The sequence below is a fragment of the Myotis myotis genome, unplaced genomic scaffold (assembly GCF_014108235.1).
Source record: "Myotis myotis isolate mMyoMyo1 unplaced genomic scaffold, mMyoMyo1.p scaffold_m19_p_19, whole genome shotgun sequence".
Classification (NCBI taxonomy): Eukaryota; Metazoa; Chordata; class Mammalia; order Chiroptera; family Vespertilionidae; genus Myotis; species Myotis myotis.
The window spans coordinates 10,527,489-10,547,451 of record NW_023416323.1 but is presented as its reverse complement, the minus strand read 5'-3'; the positions used below and the strand labels follow the sequence as shown (position 1 = coordinate 10,547,451).

Here is a 19,963-nt window from a genome sequence, read left to right as displayed (position 1 = left end):
TCCTTAGGGCGCAGAAACTAGCGATGCCCCAGGGGTTCCCATTTATAGCTCGATTTCCACTCAGCGCAGTCCCTCCAGGACCTGGGCTGAGCAACTTTCTTCCACTCCCTCCCCTTACTTCTCCTCACCCCCGTACTCCTGCAACCCCGGCAGGGTGCAGGTGTCCAACCCAGCCGAAACCCCCTCCTTCGATCCAGATGTTCCGGCTCCCAGATCCCAATGGGGGTGGGGCGCCCGCCCAAGAGGAAAGCCCTACTCCTCGGCCTTTCGGTCGCGGAGTTTCTTAATGGAAAGAGGGCGGGGCGCGCGAATGAGATCAGGCCCAGCCGGGGTCTCAGAGATGCAGCGAGCGGGATTCGCCTGCGTTTCAGAACGTCGGAGCCAGCGGCTGAGCAGATTTGGGAAACTCCAGGCCAGGGACAAGGGTGAATGAAGAGTCGGGCTCGAAGAAGGTTCCAGGCTTGAGTCGTGGGAGGTGTGCTGTCCAGGAAGCAGTTGGCAAGGAAGGCAGTGCTACAGCAAGTCTGCTGCATCTTGGGGGACACACACTCAGTATGCTGGTCCCCGCCCTCCTCGTCCTCTTATTCTGCCTCAGAGGGCGTGCAGGTACCTGGAAGGGCGGGGGAGGCGGTAAATATGGGGAGGGTTGCTTGCCAGCTCCCGCTTTTACTGGAGTGAATGGGGCTGAGGGCTGGGACTCTTGGATCTGAGGGAGCAGAAGTCTGGGAGCCTGGGCTTCTGGGTCTGCGGGAAGAGGGGTTTGGGGACTTAACTCCCGGGTTCTGAATGAGAGAACTCTTGAACATGCTATACTCAGCTCTGCTCCTTTCTTCTGCATTCTCCTAGGCCTGTCACCCCACTTCCTGCAACAGCCGGAGGACCTGGTGGTCCTGCTAGGGGACGAGGCCCGGCTGCCCTGTGCTCTGGGCACATACTCAGGAGTGGTCCAGTGGACTAAGGATGGGCTGGCTCTAGGGGGTGAGAGGGACCTGCCAGGTGAGGCTGTTCTCAGTACTCAGGGAGGGGCTGGCATCAGCTTCAGGAGATGCTGGGCTTAGGCTGTAACTGAAGTATCTATTTTGACATTTTTAAGTTTGGAAAATTAATGGGCTCAGGTAAACATTTGGGTGTCCTAAAAAATTTTGTTGTTGTTGATAGTCACCCGAGGATACTTTTTCATTGATTTTTAGAGAGTGGAATGGAGACAGAGAGGGGGAAAGAGAGAGAAACATCAATTGATCGTCTCTGGAATGGGCCCCTGCTTGGGTGGGGGATCAAACCTGCAACCCAGGTACATGCCCTTGACCAGGAGTTGAATCTGTGACCTTTCGGTCTGACACTCTAACCACGCCAGCCAGGGTTGTCTTGAACTTTCAGTTTATACTTTGGGGGTGATCCATAGGGTTTGAAGATTTTAATTTTTATTGTAAAATATTACATAAATACAGAAAAGCATATAAAACATAAGTAGAAGATTTGCCAAGTAACTATAAAGTAGACACTCACATAACCATTACTCAGGCCCAGAGCCCTTCTTATTCCTTTCCCCTATCATAACTCCCTTCCTCTTTACCCCAGGGGTAGCATCTAATCTGCCTTTTATGGCAATTGTTTTCTGACTTTTTTCTCTCTGAATTTATCACCCCCAAAGTTTGAAGTGACTCTGGACTGGGAGAGGGTTAGTGTCTCCTTATCTCAGCACCCACTTTGGGGATGGGAACAGGAACTCAGAACAGTGGTGTGACTGCCTCTTTCTTGATTCCAGGGTGGTCCAGGTACTGGATATCAGGGGATGCAGCCAGAGGCCAGCACAACCTTCACATTAGGCCTGTGGAACTAGAGGATCAAGCAGCATATGAGTGTCAGGCTACACAGGCAGGCCTCCGCTCTCGACCAGCCCAGTTGCATGTGCTGGGTGAGGGTCCAGCCCACTCATCTCCCCAGGGTTGCCCAGAGGGATAGCCAGTCCTAGCTGGGAGTATCAGAGTCCAGGGAGCACAAAGGAGTGATCAAATAGAGCTGGGAAGATCAGGGTCTCTGGGCCCAGAATCCAGCTCTGACCCCAGATCCATCCACAGTGCCCCCAGAAGCCCCTCAGGTGCTGGGCAGCCCCTCTGTGTCTCTGGTTGCTGGGGTTCCTGCAAATCTGACCTGTCGGAGCCGTGGGGATGCCCGCCCCACCCCTGAGCTGCTGTGGTTTCGAGATGAGGTCCAGCTGGATGGGGCTACCTCCTATCAGGTCAGATGCAAGTCTCTGTGCCAGCCCTTGTTTATTCAGGGAAATGTGGGTGTTCACTAAGACTACAGGCTCATCCAGAGAAGAAAAGGGCATGGGAGGGCAGGGGTTAAAGGGTTGGGACCCTTGGTGTATGATTAAGGGTGAGGACTCTAGGTCTGGACTACCTGGCTCAGTCACTCCTTAGTTGATTGATCTTGAGTAAGTAACTAACTTAACCTCTTCTGTCCCTCAGTTTTCTTATCTGTACAATGAGGATAATAATAGTATGTACCTCATAGGGCAGTGATGGCGAACCTATGACACGTGTGTCAGAGGTGACATGAGAACTCATTTTTTTGGTTGATTTTTCTTTGTTAAATGGCATTTAAATATGTAAAATAAATATCAAAAATATAAATCTTTGTTTTACTATGGTTGCAAATATCAAAAAATTTCTATATGTGACACGGCACCAGAGTTAAGTTAGGGTTTTTCAAAATGCTGACACGCCGAGCTCAAAAGGTTCGCTATCACTGTCATAGGGTAATTGTGAGGATTAAATAAAGCAATACTTCTTCTAAGTGCTTAGAAGAGAGCCTGACACATAGTTAGCACTGTATTAGGGGTAGATAAAATCATTATTATTATTCATAACCTCCAGACCCTGCTGAAGAAAGGGACCGTTGAGTCCGTGGAGAGCATCTTATCCTTTACCCCTTCCAGCCATGATGACGGAGCCACCTTGGTTTGCCGAGCCCGAAGCCAGGCCCTGCCTGCGGGAAAGGACACAGCTATCACACTGAGCCTGCAGTGTAAGTGCATTGGACACTGGTCCCTGAGCCTGGAGTCCTTGGTGAAATAGGGGCCTGGGACCTGGACTCTAGGGTATGAGGAAGGAGGGAGCTGTGGATCTATAGTTCCTGAGGGAATACGGAACTGGAGGCCTGCCTGGACTCCTAGCTCAAAGGGAAGGGGGAACTGGAGATCCACAGCACTGGGGTGGAGGGGTTGGGAGTTGGACTCCTAGGTCATCAGTGGAGGTCCTTGACCATTGCTGACTATTGGCCCACCTCCACAGACGCCCCAGTGGTGACTCTGTCTGCAGAACCACAGACTGTGCAGGAGGGAGAGAAGGTCACTTTCCTATGCCAGGCCAGGGCCCAGCCTCCTGTGACTGGCTATCGGTGAGGATGATCACCTCTCCCAAGCCCAAAGCACTAGCTTGGAAAGGGGTGGAGCTGGGACATGAGTAGATGAGCCTGGGGAGCAGAGACAATACTAACAATCCCACTACCTCCACAGGTGGGCAAAAGGGGGCTCCCCAGTGCTGGGGGCCCGAGGACCAATGTTGGAAGTGGTGGCCGATGCCTCATTCCTAACTGCGCCAGTGTCCTGCGAAGTCAGCAACGCCGTGGGTATTGCCAACCGCAGCACCGCACTGGATGTACAGTGTGAGCCAGGGCAGGACCACGGATGTGGGCAAAGTGGGACCTGCTGAAATGGGCAGGTGGGGTGGGGGGTGGAGGATTGAGTGGGGCGGAGGATTGAGTGGGGCATGGCTGCGATGGGCTGTGGAAGGTGGGTGGGGGGGACATAAAATGTAGGCAGAGTTTGACTGTGCTGGGTCAATGCCAAATTGGAGCAGGGGCAGGGGCAGGGGCAGGGGCAGGGGCAGGGGCAGGGCGGGGTCAGGGCATGTAAGCAGGGTTGTGGACCAGGGGCCTATACTTGGGCCCTTGAGGTTGCCATTTCTTCCTTCCTTCCTTCCTTCCTTTCTTCCTTCCTTCTTTCTTTCTTTCTTTCTTTTTTTTTTTTTTTCTTTCTTTCTTCTTTCCTTTCTTCCTTTCTTCTTTCTTTCTTTCTTTCTTTCTTTCTTTCTTTCTTTCTTTCTTTCTTTCTTCCTTCCTTCCTTCCTTCTTCTTTCTTTCTTTCTTTCTTTCTTTCTTTCTTTTCTTTTAATAAGAATTCTTTTTTCTTTAAATATATTTTAATTGACTTCAGAGAGGAAGGGAGAGGGAGAGAGAGAAAGATAGAACCATTAATGATGAGAGATACTCATCAATTGGCTGCCTCCTACATGCCCCCCACTGGGATCGAGCCCGCAACCCGGGCATGTGCTCTGACCTGGAATCGAACTGTGACCTCCTAGTCCGTAGGTCGACGCTCAAACACTGAGCCACGCAGGGCTGGCGAGGTTGCCAAATCTGAGTGGCTGACCCCAGGTCAGAAGTTGCAGCCCTCCCGGTCATGTGACCTTATCTTTCCTCTAGTCGGGCCGATTCTACAGGCAAAGCCTGAGCCTATGTCTGTAGACCAGGGGGAAGAAGCTTCCTTTAGCTGTGCCTGGCACGGGAATCCGCTCCCACGGGTGACCTGGACCCGCCATGGCGGTGCACAGGTAAGGCCGTGTCTGGGGCTAGTACTGGTGGCAGGCAGTGGACGGAGCTTCCTCCCAAGGTTCTGCCCCTGACGCCCCTTCATATCCCAGGTGCTGGGCTACGGGCCCACGCTGCGTCTTCCCTCGGTGGGGCCAGAGGATGCAGGCGACTATGTGTGCAGGGCCGAGGCGGGGCTCTCCGGCCTGGGGGGCGGCGCTGCAGAGGCTAGGCTGACTGTGAACGGTGAGGAAACGGTGCTTCCTAGAGGACTGGGCAGAGCGGACGAAGTGGGTGTGGCCTCCATAGTGAAAGCTCGATAGAGGCGGGGCCTGGGGTCCCAGTGGGATGTGGTGAAGGCGAGTCTCCGCGGGGCTTGGAGTTTGTTGAGGGGCGTGGCCTGGTTGGCTGGGGTTAGTGAGGAGTGCCTGGCCTGGCCTTATCGAAACAGACTTTGGTTGGGAGGGTCGGGCCCCTCCTCTGATTGAACCACAATCTCCAAACAAGCTCCCCCAGTAGTGACCGCCCTGCATTCATCGACTGCCTTTCTGAGGGGCCCCGCCCGGCTCCAGTGTCTAGTCTTCGCCTCCCCGGCCCCAGAAGCCGTGGTAAGGAAATGTCCTTGCTTTCATGACCCACCGAGCTATGACCCCTGACTACCCAGCCAGACTCCCACAACTGCATGATTCCCTCTGACTCTCCCAACACCCTGGCTGTTTCCCTCCCTCCTCCCCAGTCTCCTCTGATCTCCTTTTGTGTCCCAAGGTCTGGTCTTGGGATGAGGGCTTCCTGGAGAAGGGTTCCCGGGGTCGGTTCCTGGTGGAGACGTTCCCAGCCCCGGAGGGCCGAGTTGGACAGGGTCCAGGCCTGATCTCTGTGCTACACATTTCGGGAACCCAGGAGTCTGACTTTAGCCGGGGCTTCAACTGCAGTGCTCGTAACCGGTTGGGTGAGGGAGATACCTGGATCAGCCTGGGCCGTAGAGGTGAGACCTGAAACCTGAAGACCTCCAACCCCCAAAGGCTACAATTTACAAACCGAGGACCTCCAAATGCAAAGACCCCTAAACCTTGAGAGCCTCAAAACTATAAGTCCCTTGAATCCTGAGACACCCTCAAAATAAATTACCTCAAATACAGAATCCTAAATGGAGATACCCCTCACATTCTGGTGCCCCCCAAATGGGAATCTCCAAAGTTAAAATCCCTCAAATTCTAAGACTCCCTAAAGCCAGGGAGTTTACTTGTGAAACCCCAATTTCATAAGCCCTTAACCCCAGGATATTATAAATCTTGGGTATCTCCAAATCTAGCGACTTTTGAACCCAGAGACCCTAACCCAAGCCCTAGTCCTGTTCCCCAGTTCCTCCTCAGACCACCCCTCTTCTCCTTGCAGATGTGCTGCCTACTATGCGGATTGTGGCTGGGGTGGCCTCCTTGGCCACGACTCTCATTATAGTCATCACTGGGGTGGCCCTCTGCTGCTGGTGCCAAGGCAAGGGTTAGTACCCGAGCTCTACTCCAACCCCCTCAAACTCCCCCTCCCGCTCCTGCCAAACACACACACACACACACACACACACACACACACACACACACTTGCCCTGCTCACTGACAGGTCCTCAAATACAGAATCCTAAAAGCCTGGCCTTGGGACCTGGCCCCAGTGCTGCCTCTCTAGCCCCTGGTGGAAATTCAGGCCCTGGTTCCTTCCTAAAGCCCTAACTCCACTTCCTCAAGGTCAATTACTACTTGCCCTCCCAGACCAGGGCTCTCAGTGGTTTCTAACCTAATCCTCCCAGTCCTCTCTCTTCCTGCTCATTGGTCTCCACAAACTGTGACTCTACCCCATTGCTTATCTCTGCCTCCGTCCTCCCACCCTCACCCACTGTCCTTGGCCTCAGCCTCTTTCTCCAAGCAAAAGAACCAGGTTCACATTCCAGGCAGCAGCCATGGTTCCAGTTTGCGGGGCCCTGAGGAAGAGGAGACAGGCAGCAGTGAGGACCAGGTAGGAAGCCAGGGTCCCCAGACCTAATTGTACCTCTAGACCCAAATTGTAACCTAGTCCTAACTGGTCCCCTAAACTCAAATTGGGCCCTAGTCCCAACATTGACCCCAGATCCAAATGTCCCCCAGATTCAAATATGCCCCTGACCAAGTTATTCCCTAGATTCAATATGTCCCCAGGGCCCATTGTTTTCCTGAGCCTAGACCCCGGCTGGGGTAGGAGGATCCTGTGGCCACTCCCTCTCACTAAGCACCCTACTCCAGGGCCCCATCATGCACATGGACAGCAGTGACCTGGTTCTGGATGAAGAGGGGGCTCTGGAGACTAAGGTGAATGTTGGAAGAGAAAGGACTCCCTTCTCTGTGTCTCCAACTCTTTCACTACTTCTGTCCCTTCCTTTTTTATTCTGTTGCCCACAGAGCAGGGATCTAGCCCCCTCTGTCCTCTTTCTCATGCCTCCTGGGCTGTCTCACCCACCTCCACATTCTCCGTTTGCTATCTGCTATCTCTGCCCACATATGTGTCCTAGCCTTGCACTCCATCTTTAGCTCCAGATCAGGGTTCCCTCTGTCTGTGCTTTCCCTATCATACTCATGTTTCAGGCCTCCTGGTTGCCTCACCTTGGTTGCCTCCCTAGGCCCCTTTCACTTACCAGGTTCCACACTTGCCTCACATCTCCCCAGACTTGCCCCACCTTTAGGATCCCTTTTCTTTCTCCTCTGTACCTAGCACATGCTATTCCACTATTCTCTTGGCCTAAACCCCTCCTAACTTCCTTCCCATACCTACCTAATTCTCTCCTTCAATTCCTCTAGTCTCAATTCATATATTTCTGGTTCTACAAGACCTTCCCTCCCTCCCTCCCTTCCTCCCTCCCTTCCTTCCTTCCTTCCTTCCTTTCTTCCTTCCTTCCTTCCTTCCTTCCTCCCTCCCTCCCTCCCTCCTCCTTCCTTCCTTCCTTCCTTCCTTCCTTCCTCCTCCCTCCCTCCCTTCCTTCCTTCCTTCCTTCCTTCCTTCCTTCCTTCCTTCCTTCCTCCCTTCCTTCCTTCCTCCCCTCCCAGCTCTGATCATTCTGTTCATGTTTCACCTCTCACAGCCAGGACCACTCTGATCTAGGCTTCTCCATCACAGCCTGATCTCTATGCTGAAGGTTCCCCCATCACAACCCCAATCATCTTGCCTGTGCTTCTCCATAAAGTCCCATCATCACAGTCCCAGCCACTCTGCCTTACTTCCCCCAGTACAGTGCTGACTCCTTTGGGCTCTGTCTGGTTATCTGTCACTTCTCCTTTGGCCTAGTATCTCCATGAGGACAGGGCCAGGTCTATCCAGCAGCTGCACAGGGCATGACACAAAATCAAAGCCATGGGGCTGTTGGGAAGATGTGTGAATAAATATCTTGGTCTCAATCTCTCTCTCTCTTGCTCCCTCTGCACCTCCTTCCACACCACCATCCCTCAGCAGGCCTATATCCTTCTGTCACTGTCTCTTTCTGCCCATCTCTTTCTGTTCCTTTCTCTCTTGTCACTGTGTTTGTCTTACTTTGTCTTCCTACCAGTCTATACATCTGTCTCTCTGTCTCTGCCTGCTCCTATTTCTATCTTTTGCCTCTCACTAGGTCTGACTCAATCTCCATCAGTGGTCCTCACTTCCCTATACCTTCACATACTCACAAATCTCATTTGTCTCCTCAGGACCCAACCAACGGTTACTACAAGGTCCAAGGAGTCAGTGTGAGCCTGAGCCTTGGCAAAACCCCTGGAGATGGCCTCTTCCTGCCACCCTCTCCCCCTATTGGACCTCTGGGTACCCCTCCTTTCTATGACTTCAACTCACACCTAGGCATGCTTCCCCCCTGCAAACTGTATAGAGCCCAGGCAGGTTATCTCACCACACCCCATTCTCGAGCTTTTACCAGCTACATCAAACCCACATCCTTTGGGCCCCCAGATATGGACCCCAGGACTCCCCACTTCCCATATGCTTCCTTCCCCACACCCAGCCACTCTCGTCTCCAAACGCATGTGTAGCATCTCTCCAACTCAAAAGTGCTGGGATCTTCAACTTGCCATAACAGATTGTCCTGATTTCTAAAGAACCAGAGCAAGTTAGCGAACCTACTCCTCCAAAACTAAACATTGAGGAGAGTGATAGATCATTACTATTGCCTAGGTTATTGATGGACAATTTGCTCAGCCAAAGGGGATGCCCTAAGTGGGAGCAAGATGGCCACTATGTCCACCTATTCCCCTGTATAAAAGAGATTCAAGATGTCAAATGGTCCCTTCACAGAGGAATAGAGATGGGGTGATGGGAGTTAGAGGCAGATGTAGAAGTTGTTTACAGATGCTGAAGGAAGATATTTCAAGATGAGCACTTGCATTGAGAAGAAAGATAACATAGAGAGATTAAGATGGAGCCCTAGCTGGTTTGGCTCAGTGGATAGAGTGTCAGTCTGAAGACTAAAGGGTCCCAGGTTCAGTTTCGGTCAAGGGCACATGCCCGGGTTGCAGGCTTGATCCCCAGTAGGGGATGTGCAGGAGGCAGCCTATCAGTGATTCTCTCTCATTATTGATGTTTCTATCTCTCTCTCTTCCTTCCTCTCTGAAATCAATAAAGATATATTAAAAAAAAAAAAAAAAGATAGAGGCCTGACCAGGCCCTGTCCTGGCTCTCCGTGAGGCACACTTTTCTTGGCCAATAGAAGTGAAGCCAAGGTGGCAGTTCACTCCTTGGGAACCCAAGATAGCCACCATCTTGATCCCTTCCACCTTCCTTAAAGGCCTGGAAGAATTGGGTCCAAGGAGTGAGGACAGGCTGAGATTGTCACTGGAGGGGGTGGGGGTGGAATCTGGGGATGAGAAGATATATGTTTAATTTAAAAAATTAAAATTTGTCTTCAGGATTCTCTTGGCATTAAGGCCCTTCCTCTACCCTAGGCTCGGAAGTGACTCTAGGAACAAAACCAGGAGCCACACCTAAGCCCCTTGCTACCCGCTTAATGCTTTGGGCTCTTTTAATATACATCTACACAAACATACATGCACAGATGCACACACATGACAGGGCTACTCCACTGGGCTTGGGGAAGACAGGATTCTACACTGTCATTGCAAGAGACAAAGCAGTAAGCCCTGAAGGGGAGGCTGAGAGGGAGAGGCTAGAGGTGGGGAATTAGAAATCCCCTGGTCCTTAGAGCAAAGATTGTCCTGAGGTGCTGAGTACCTGACTTGTGTCATCTTTTAAAAGGGGGCCTGGGAACTTCGTGTCATGGATCCTTGATCAAGGAATTAAAGTTCCAGACAGCTGAGAACCTTGGGAAGCAGAGCAGAAGGCCTGGGACTCTTGGGTCTTAGGGGGAAAGGGCTGGGGGCTTGGTCTCTGGTTCTGATAGGAAAGGTTCCTGGGGCCCAGACTCCTGGATCTGAGGGAGAAGAGGACCGGGTGGCAACTGCTGTGTTCTTGATTGGGGAAATTTTGGAGGACTACATTCTGGCAACTCAAGAGAAGAAATTTGGTTGGGGTTGGGAGCAGGGTGAGGAGGTGGGTGTTGTCTTCAATGCTGATAATTCCTGGAAGAGAAGGAAGCTGATTTGTGAGTGTCTGAGTCCGAAGAAGGACACAAAATCCATAACCCAGAGCCCATGACCCAGACCTCCGGCTAGATCCTGGCATGGGGTGGAACACCTGGAATCCTAAGGGAGTGGGGGCTTGACGCAGGCTCCCACATGGCGTTCGGGAGCTGCTCCTGCCTGCGCAGAGCGGGCATGCTATTGTCCTGGCCAGGAAGGCGGGGCCGGCGTGGGGCGGGGCTGGAGGCGCCGGCGCAGCCAAGGGGCGGCGGGAGGAGGTGGCTGTGGCGCTGGGAGCTCCTGTCACCGCTGGGGCCGGGCCGGGCTGGGCGGGAGAGCTGGGGACGTGAGGGCGTGAGAGCCCAGACATGGGGCACATAAGCCCCGCCATACGCGGTCTGGGCCGCCGCCGGGCCCCGCCGCCGCTGCCGCTGTTGCTGCCACTATTGCTGCTGCTTCTGCGCGCGCAGCTCGCCGTCGGGAGCCTGGCCGGTGGGAGCCCCGGCGCGGCGGAGGTGAGGACTGGGGGGTGGGGGAAGGGGCGGGACCCGGCCTCGACCCGACGCGGACGTGTCCAGGGCGGAAAGTGCAGTCTTTCCAGCCAGGTGGACCCCCCCCCCCCCCGCCCCGGGTCCCCTAATGGCGCTAGGCATTCACGAACCCAGGAGTCCAGGCCCCAGCCTCCCATCTTGTGTCGTCCCAGCCACCCCCCGCCCCCAGCATAGGAACTGACTTTCCCAGAGCTCCTGGTCCCAGAAATCCAGCCCCTCAGATCCTCTCGACCTAAGTGACTCAGCCCCAGCCCCTGCCCACCTGAACATATGACCCACCAAGCAATAAGGCACTTAGATCCAAGAATCTGGGTCCCTTTTCATCCTCTGGGCCCTCCCAGAACCCAGGAGTTTAGGCCTCCAGCCACCGCTCCCTGACCCAGGAGATAGCTCTCCAGCCCTCAAGGGTTGGTGTCCAGGCCTGCAGGGTCTGAAGCCAGGCCTTGTCTTCATCTTTGCACCCAAGAACGGGAGCCTGAGCTAGGGATGGAGGGAGGAGGGGCCAGAACGTCTGGGTTCTGACCTCCTCCCCAGCGATTCAGGTTTAACCCCTTCCGTCTCTAGTGCGGCAGCGCCGGGGTGGGCGTGAGTTTGACTCAGCCACCTCCAAGGCGCGAGAATCCTGGGGGACCCGCGTCGCCATAGCAACAGGAGAGCTGGGGCGCCCCGCCCAGTAGTAACTGTATCCCGGGAAACGGTACCTCTACCTAGGCGGGTGCTCAGTGCTTGGTGAAGGGGCTGGTTCTGGGGTCTAAATATCTGAGTCCTAGAAAGCAAAGGACCCAGGAACCAGCGTGCCGACGTCCCCCGGCCCTCACTGACCCCTTCGCCCACACACCCAGGCCCGGGGGTCCGCTCAGGTGGCTGGACTATGCGGGCGCCCAGCCCTTCATCGGGACCTGCGCACGGGCCGCTGGGAACCAGACGCACAGCTCTCGCGGCGCTGTCTCCGGGACCCGCAGCGCGCGCTGGAGTACTGCAGACAGGTGGGCGCGCCGCCGCGAGGGGCGAAGGCGGCCAGCGAGGGGCGCGGTCTAGCCAGGCTGGTGTGGGTTTTGTTGTTTGTTTGTTTGTTTGTTTGTTTCCCAGCCAGACTCCTAAGGCCAGGAGACCAGGGAACTAAGAAGGCTAGGAAGCCAGGGGGCGGGGCCAGAGGCGAAGTTAGATAGGGCGGGACCTGTTTTTGAGAAAAGGTCACAAAACAAAACAAAAAAGAAAAGAGAGAAACTAGGTCAGGAAAGGGGAGAACCGTGCAAAGTCCGGCTAAGGAAGGTGACCCAGTGAAGTGGTGGGCTCCTTAAAGAGCAGGTGTATAGGGAGGCGTGGCCAAAGGAGAGGTTGGTCTGACAAAAAGTCCTTAGGGACCTAGAAGATAGGAAAAGGGGTGGAGCCCAATTAAAAAGTGGAAAGCTAGGAGGCGTGGCTATGAAAGGAAGGGCTATTACCGAGAGAAGGGACACTGAGAAGTCTAACGGGGAAAGAGCGAGACTTAAAGGTTGGTGGAATCTACGGAGAGATTAACCTGATTGGGGAAGAGCGGCAAGGTGACCAGAAGAGAGGTGGGCGTAGAAAAATTGAGTTTGTGGGTATATGGAGAGACCTTTGAAAAGGAACTGGCCAGGTAAAGGGGAGAGGCCTAAGGATAGCGGGGTGCGGGGAAGAGAGAGGGAGGGGTAAGGGGGAGTTACTAGGGGCGTGGCCAATGGGCCTACGGGACTTAGATATCTAAGACGAATTTTATGAAGAAGCAGGGCCTAAGGAGAAGAATGCCTTATGAACACTGGCGTCTTGAAAAGGGACGTGGCCAGAAGAGAAGCATGACTGGTTGGGTTCTAACAGTGGGTTGATTGCCCCACCCGGTGCCCACAGATGTACCCGGAGCTGCAGATTGCACGTGTGGAACAGGCGGCGCAGGCCATCCCCATGGAGCGCTGGTGCGGAGGTGCCCAGGGTGGCCGCTGTACCCACCCTCACCACCAGGTTGTGCCTTTCCGCTGCCTGCGTGAGTCATAGGCTAGGGGAGGGAAATGGAGGTGGGAGTCTGAGGGGGAGATCCTGGGCCCTGGCCTCAAGGGTCACATTAGAGAGCTAGATGCTGATGCTTGAGTCCTGAGGGGGGTAGAGAAGCCTCTGAGGATAATAAACCTGGATTCTGAGGAGGGTAAGGCTAGTGGCTATGAGAGGATCTCACTCTGGTGCCCCCATTTCCCAGCGGGTGAATTCGTGAGTGAGGCCCTGCTGGTGCCCGAAGGCTGCCGGTTCTTGCATCAGGAGCGCATGGACCAGTGTGAGAGTTCAACCCGGAGGCATCAGGAAGCACAGGAGGTCAGGACCCTGGCACATTCATCCTCACACCCAGAACACCCCCTCCTGCAGAACCCAAGAATCTGGGCCTCTGCCCCCTCTTCCCATCAGGACAGAACCAGTAATTCAGGCTCCCAGCCCCATCAGCCTCCAACACTCAGGCATCCAGGCCCCCCTCGTTTACCCTCTCCTACCCCACAATCCTGGTATCTGGACCCACTCTTCCTACAGGCCTGCAGCTCCCAGGGCCTCATCCTGCATGGCTCGGGCATGCTTTTGCCCTGTGGCATGGATCGGTTCCGAGGTGTGGAGTATGTGTGCTGCCCCCCTCCAGTGACCCCTGACCCATCTAGGACAGAAGTTGGGTGAGTGAGAGGGAATCTTCCCTGCCCATCCCAAGGCTTCTTGAGGCAGGAGTTGGAAGCCTGGGGCCTGGACCCAGGTTCTTATTGCCTTGTGTCTTCTGCTCCCTCAGCGACTCCTCCACCCGGTCCTGGCCCCCGGGGAGCAGAATAGAGGGGGATGAGGATGAGAAAGAGGAGGAATCCTTCCTACAGCCAGTAGACGATTACTTTGTGGAGCCCCTACAGGCTGAAGAGGAAGAAGAGGAGGAAAGAGTCCCACCTTCAAGCTCCCATCTTCCTGCAGGGATCAGCAAAGGTGAGGCCATTTCTGAAGGGAGGCTGATTTGGGGAGTCTTGGTGTAGGAACATCTTTGGGAGGGACCAATAGGAGAGGGGTCTGCTCGGAAGGAATGGAAGGGATGAGAGCAGTTTTGGGTAAAGTAGAGGTGGGAGGCCTGGCCTGTGAAGACTGAAAAGGGTGGTTGGAGGTACCTGGAAGTGAAGGAGCCCTTGGTAAATCTAAGGGTTATTTTGGGTTAGAGGATGGTGTAATGGATTCCTAAACTTTGCAAGAACATTCAGGACTGTTGCCTAGTTCTGAACTACATTTCCCATGATGCTAGGCAGAAGCTATGGCTAAAGTGGACACATGGTGGTTTCCAGTGCACTCTAGGAAATGTAGTTCTCTGGGTAGAAAAGGTGATCTGGAGATAGGGTTCAGGCTGACCATCTGATTCCTGGCATTGCAGTGACTTCCACCCCAAGGCCCACAGATGGTGTGGATGTGTACTTTGGCATGCCTGGAGAAATCAGTGAGCATGAGGGTTTCCTACGGGCCAAGATGGACCTGGAGGAGCGAAGGATGCGCCAGATTAATGAGGTAATGATGGTGGGGGTCCCAGGATCACCCATAACATAGAGCTCCATAAATATAAGGAAATTTCTTGAGGACAAGTTGGGACTATTTCCAAAAGCTCCCCACACCCCTGTCAATTCCCAGTCCTCAATGCCACCCCTAAAATGACCAGGGATCCCTAACCCATAGAATCCCATTGAGATGCCAACAGATTCTAAGGAAACTGGTGGATGGTACTCTTCCACCTTAAATTTCTTCTGAGTCTTCTCTGTTGGGAACCCAAGAACCAATGGGACTTAAGGGATCTATCTGGAGCCTCCAAGTCTTGAAGAAGGATTGGGGAACTCACTGGGTGGAGCAGGGTGGATTATAGAATCCTGAAGTTCCCCTGCTCCCAGGTGATGCGTGAATGGGCCATGGCGGACAACCAGTCCAAGAATCTGCCTAAAGCTGACAGACAGGCCCTGAATGAGGTAGGACAACTTCCAGTGGGGCACTTCCAGTCTCAACCTGGCTTAGGCCTTGTCCCACCAGCCTCATCCAGTTCCACCCCTTCCTACTTATATCAGCCTCTCTTTGCCCCACCCATACATTTAGCTCCGCCCCTCTTGGCCTATGTGGGACCTGACATTGTTCTTCTCTGATTTGCCATGTTTTGCCCTGTTTTAACCTGATTCTTATCTCTGAGTACTGGCTCTGGAGTCCTCTCCCATGCTGACCCCTCAGGTCCAGCAGATCCTCTCAGCCTCTTTGATGCATTCCTGTCCCTGTTAGGCCATGCCCCCTGACTTTGGTCCTACCCCTCTAATCTCATTTTTACTCAATCCCTCCTCAGTAGGCCAGCCTCATGTTCTCCATCCCACCTCTTTCAACTTCACTTTGGTACAGACCTACTTCCTATAGTCCCCACTCAGGTTAGCTCCAGTCCCCTGACTCTTGCTCCCTACCCACCTTAGCCTCATTTAGGCATAGTCTGTCTTTAGTTTGCCCTACCCAGGCCTAGAGCTCTACCTTTATTAAAATACTTGCTCCCTTTGATCTTAATAGGCCAACTCTGTTCCTAGATTGTTCATTCCCAGTACAGTTTACACCTCCAGCTTGGCTCCCAGTAGGCCTAGTCCTACCCTATATCCCCACCCTTTCCAGTCAGTGTCCTGTGATCTAGTCCCAACCCCAGGTTGACTCTGCCCAGACCTAGATCCACTGCACCCACCCTGCTTGGCCCTATAGCCCTGCCTTTCCAGAATGCCACTGACCTAGGCTTTCACCCATATTTACCTCTGCTGATCTTGTGTCCACCCCTTTGATAGCACTTTCAGTCCATTCTGCAGACCCTGGAGGAACAGGTGTCTGGTGAGCGACAGCGCCTGGTGGAGACCCATGCCACCCGAGTCATCGCCCTAATCAACGACCAACGCCGGGCTGCCTTGGAAGGTTTCCTGGCAGCACTGCAGGGAGATCCGCCTCAGGTGTGGGAGCTGTGGGGGCAGAGGGCAGAGGATGGAAAGGGCTGGGGCAGGCCTAGGCAGCCTTCATCCCTTCCACAGCCAGAGCGTGTCCTGCTGGCCCTGCGGCGCTATCTGCGTGCCGAGCAGAAGGAGCAAAGGCACACACTGCGACACTACCAGCATGTGGCTGCCGTGGAGCCTGAGAAGGCCCAGCAGATGAGCTTCCAGGTGCTGATTCTTCTCACTCTAATACCCTGCTGTCCCTGAGACCCATACCTCAGGCTTTTTCTTGTCCTTCAGGCCCTCTTTCTGTCTCTTGGGCCACCTTCTATCCTGGAACCCCTCTTTTGTGCCTTGGAACCTTTTCCGGTCCCTTGGCTCCTGTATCTTTGACACCCTTCTTGTCCCTTGGATTTCTTCTTCCTTTCCCAGAATCCCCTTCCTGTGCTTTGAACCCTGTTCTTGTCCTTCTATTCTTCTTTCTCCCTAACCCTACTTGTTTTCCCTGGAACCCCTGTTCTGTGCCTTCAGGTCCTAATTTCTGTTTCTTGGATGTTCTCTTCCTGCTCTTGAACTCCAAGACTTGCCCTTGAACCACATCATTTCCATATGACATGCCAATGCTACTTCCTTTTCTGCACCTCCCTCAAACCTCACTTTCTATTTCAGATCCTACTTTCTGCCCCTCCAACCCACTTGCCTCCATTTCCTATCTTCTGTACCACATTCCTTGTTTCCTATACTTACATTGTCTCCTGTGCCCCACTTTTCCCAGCAATCACTCCTTTCTCTTCCACCTTAGTTCTTTTTCCAAGCCTCTCACTTCCTGTCTTCTATACATCTTTTCATTTTCTTTGTATTCTGCTTCTCCTCCTTCAATTCCTTCTTCTTATGGCCCATTCCTGGCCCTTGTACGCTACTTCTGTACATTGTATGTACTACTTTTCCCTTGAATTGTATTGCTCTTCCTTCACCCTACCTCAGTTTCCCCATTTCTAGCCCACATTTCTCAGTTCATCCTTCATAATCACTCCCCCACAGGTGCAGACCCACCTTCAAGTAATTGAGGAAAGGATGAATCAGAGCCTGGGGCTGCTTGATCGGAACCCCCATCTGGCTCAGGAGCTGCGGCCCCAGATCCGTGAGTACATATGACCCCTGCTTCCCATTCCAGATCTCTAAGGGCAGATCCTGACCCCCAATCTTTGACACACACACACACAGACACTTTAGTTATCTATTCCTGTGTAACAAACACCAGAACTTAAAAACTTAAATTAACCATCTTCTTTGTTCATGATTCTGCCGTCTGGTCTGGGTTCTACTGGGTGCTTCTTGTTAGTAGTCAAACATGTAGCTACATTCAGCTAGCAGATCAGCTAGGGGCTGGAACTTTGGCACAACTGGGCCTCTCTACCTCTCCATGTAGGCTCAAAGCCTCTCTTCTCCAGAGAGACCCTCCGTGTTGTCTGTACACAGGGTGCCTGGACTTCCTAATGGTGGTTCAGGCTCCCAAATATGAAAGTGGAAGCTGCCAGGTCTTCTAAGACATGGGCCCACATTCTGCTGGTTAAAGCAAGTTACAGCCCCAGTCCTGATCCAAGGGGAAGAGCCTACACAAGAGCAGGAATACCAGACAGTGTGACTTGTCACAGCCCCCAGATCTATTGTGACTTCCTTTGCAGTCCCACATCTAACCGTAATTTTCCTGCTCTTTAAGCCCGTTGCACCTTTGGCCTCTATCCTCCCTGCCAGGGTTGCCTCCTACCAGCTCCCCTCTTTCCCAGGTCACACTTATGGCAACCCCCAATCACTTTGCATATGGTGTGTGTGTGTGTGTGTGTGATGTTCCTATGCTCACAACCTCAACCACCTTTCTATGTGTTCCCCTCAGAGGAATTCCTCCACTCTGAACACCTGAGTCCCAGTGAATTGGAAATCCCTGTCCTCGGGAATAGCAGTGAGGACAAGGGTGGGCTGCAGCCTCTGGATTCCAATGATGGTGAGATAACCCAACTATAGATAACCTCAGACTTTGGGAGACAGGCCCTCAACCTAATTTCTAATCTCCCAAGTCTGGGGGTGTCTCAGCTACCACAGTGAGTGGGAGAGAATGGGGAGGAATGCCTAAGGTTCTGCAGAATCTTTGATCCTCCTGCCTTGGACCCTGGGAGGGTATTTCTCCATCCTTTCTTCAGTGAAGCCCTCCCTCTCTTCACTGTTCCCCCTGCCTCCTCTGGCTGCCAACAGACATCCCCATAGCCCTTCCAAAAGGTATCTCACAGAGTAGACCACAGCCATCAGATCCCACTAAGTCTCTGAGCCCAAAATGGAAAAGGGTCCATATATTAGGAACCCCAAACCTCCTGTGGTGGAGTCCGGTACCCCTCTGAACCCCTCCTCAGGGTGGGGGGCGGGCAGCACTACTCTGGACTCTCAGGAATGAGCTAGAACTTGGGGGGTAGGGTCCACAGAACAAGATGCTGCACCCCCTGGAAAAGAGAAGCTGTCCCCCCTGGAACAGTATGAACGGAAGGTAAGTTACCCCTATGGGCTCCTGTGGGAGGCCTGGGGGTGGGGCCTAGACTCAAAGGTCTGAAGGAGGAGGGAGCCAGGGGGTTGGATTCCTTAACTAAGGGAAGAGGTAACTGAGGACACGGACTTCCGGATTCTAGGGAAATAGAAGGCTGGGAGATGCCCTCTCTGGCACTAGGGGAAGAGGAGGCTGGGGTCCATATGCCTGGGTCCCTAACACCTCCTGCTCCCCCAGGTGAATGTGTCTGTTCCAAGGGGTTTTCCTTCCCACTCATCGGAGATTCAGAGAGATGAGCTGGTAAGAGGAGGAATATTTTGGGTACCTAGGGGGGAAAGGTCAGAGGCCAGTGGCTAGGCTGTGACTTCCAAAGCCACACTGGCCTCTGGTGAGCCTCAAAGATGAGCCCTGCCCCATCTCCTCTCCTACAGGCACCAGCTGGGACAGGAGTGTCTCGAGAGGCCGTGTCCGGTTTGCTGATCATGGGAGCGGGTGGGGGCTCCCTGATCGTCCTCTCCATGCTGCTCTTGCGCAGAAAGAAGCCCTACGGGGCTATCAGCCATGGAGTGGTGGAGGTGAGAGACATAAAGACGTGGTATGGGGAGAAGTTCCAGAGCTTGGGCATGGAGGGGCTGTAAGATCAAGTCAGGTCCCAATGCCCCACTCTCCCTCTCCTGCCCTGCTGCAGGTGGACCCCATGCTGACCCTGGAGGAGCAGCAGCTGCGGGAACTGCAGCATCATGGCTATGAGAACCCCACTTACCGCTTTCTGGAGGAACGACCCTGAACCAGCCCCTTTCATCCCTTTGGGTGAACCCAGACCTTTCCTATTCCTGGAGCCCCAGAACCCTAACTCCCAGACTGGAGAAAGGGTTTTGAAAAAGTTAATTTCATACCCTCGTGAGGGGGATGGAAATTCTTATTTCCCCTTTCCAATTACTAATGCCATCCCTAAGAAATCCCCAGCTATTCCCAGCTGCCTCTCTGCTTAGAACCTCCTCACCTTATTTATTTTGTAAATTAATTTATTGTTCTTTAAGGTGACCGCCAGCTTGGTCCCTGGAATTCACCCTCCCACGTATTGCCCACTAGCATCCCAATAAAGTTCTCTTCCCCACCAGGCCATCCTGCATCTCTGTGGGGGAATCAGTGAGTAATCATAGCTCTGGACACTGTTGTGAATCCCTACCAGGGGATCTTTAAATCTGGGCCAAGCTCTTTGTGCCCACCCTGGAGCTTTCCTGGGTGCTGAATGGGCTGGGTCCCAGGGTGACCTCTGGAGGCGGAGCTCTGACAAGTATCCCCTGCCTCCTACTCTCTCTCATACACAATCACACACACACAGCCTCCAACCTTAGAGCCTGATGAGGGCCTGGGAATCTTAAACCATTCTTCTCATTTCCAAGCCTTCATGTTTCCTTGGGTAGATAATAGGAATCCTCCTGGGTGTGGGAATTTCAGTCACATATCCCAGAAAGGGTTTTGTGGTGTCTGCAAGTGCCTATTTTGTGACATGTTGTAGTTATACCTCTACATATGTGTTACCTGTCACAAGAGGGTTGCTATGAGGATTAAAAGGGTTAATATAGCCCTAGCCAGTTTGGCTCAGTGGATAGAGCGTCAGCCTGTGGACTGAAGGGTCCCGGGTTCGATTCCAGTCAAAGGCATGTACCTTGATTGCAGGCTCCAGGGTGAGTGCAGGAGGCAACCAACCGATGTTTCTCTCACATTGATATTTCTCTCTGTCTTTCCCTC

The 19,963-nt window shown here is 53.4% G+C and overlaps 2 protein-coding genes across 4 annotated transcripts; both read left to right on the top strand.

Annotated features, from left to right (window-relative positions):
• The first annotated feature begins 554 nt into the window (after positions 1-554).
• Positions 555-9,107, top strand: KIRREL2 (kirre like nephrin family adhesion molecule 2). Its single transcript, XM_036346189.1, has 15 exons — positions 555-606; positions 847-996; positions 1,766-1,915; positions 2,079-2,239; positions 2,880-3,030; positions 3,297-3,402; positions 3,521-3,669; positions 4,489-4,616; positions 4,707-4,839; positions 5,101-5,201; positions 5,359-5,578; positions 5,989-6,093; positions 6,497-6,600; positions 6,864-6,929; positions 8,295-9,107. The coding sequence occupies exons 1-15, from the start codon at positions 555-557 to the stop codon at positions 8,628-8,630; spliced, it is 2,112 nt and encodes a 703-aa protein (XP_036202082.1). The 3' UTR covers positions 8,631-9,107.
• Positions 9,108-10,426: 1,319 nt separating this feature from the next.
• APLP1 (amyloid beta precursor like protein 1) lies at positions 10,427-19,331 on the top strand. 3 transcript variants are annotated; one of them, XM_036346575.1, is made up of 16 exons: positions 10,427-10,687; positions 11,566-11,709; positions 12,593-12,725; positions 12,936-13,048; positions 13,259-13,392; positions 13,503-13,687; positions 14,121-14,251; positions 14,611-14,700; positions 15,538-15,696; positions 15,775-15,903; positions 16,717-16,816; positions 17,570-17,677; positions 18,150-18,211; positions 18,446-18,508; positions 18,640-18,783; positions 18,897-19,331. In XM_036346575.1, exons 1-16 carry the CDS (start codon positions 10,541-10,543, stop codon positions 18,993-18,995), a joined length of 1,941 nt encoding a protein of 646 aa, XP_036202468.1. In that variant the 5' UTR covers positions 10,427-10,540; the 3' UTR covers positions 18,996-19,331. The 3 variants fall into 3 exon arrangements, with proteins under 3 accessions (XP_036202468.1, XP_036202469.1, XP_036202467.1); XM_036346576.1 differs by having other exon boundaries at positions 10,428-10,687; positions 14,626-14,700; positions 18,141-18,211; XM_036346574.1 differs by having other exon boundaries at positions 10,428-10,687; positions 18,141-18,211.
• Positions 19,332-19,963: the final 632 nt, after the last annotated feature.

Excerpts from the sequence above, each read along its gene's own strand:
- KIRREL2 (XM_036346189.1), top strand. The coding sequence starts at position 555 with ATGCTGGTCCCCGCCCTCCTCGTCCTCTTATTCTGCCTCAGAGGGCGT. Across the intron at positions 1,916-2,078 it reads AGCCCAGTTGCATGTGCTGG|TGCCCCCAGAAGCCCCTCAG; the intron begins GTGAGGGTCCAG and ends ATCCATCCACAG. Across the intron at positions 6,930-8,294 it reads AGGGGGCTCTGGAGACTAAG|GACCCAACCAACGGTTACTA; the intron begins GTGAATGTTGGA and ends TTGTCTCCTCAG.
- APLP1 (XM_036346574.1), top strand. The coding sequence starts at position 10,541 with ATGGGGCACATAAGCCCCGCCATACGCGGTCTGGGCCGCCGCCGGGCC. Across the intron at positions 10,688-11,565 it reads GGAGCCCCGGCGCGGCGGAG|GCCCGGGGGTCCGCTCAGGT; the intron begins GTGAGGACTGGG and ends CCACACACCCAG. Across the intron at positions 13,688-14,120 it reads TCCTGCAGGGATCAGCAAAG|TGACTTCCACCCCAAGGCCC; the intron begins GTGAGGCCATTT and ends CTGGCATTGCAG.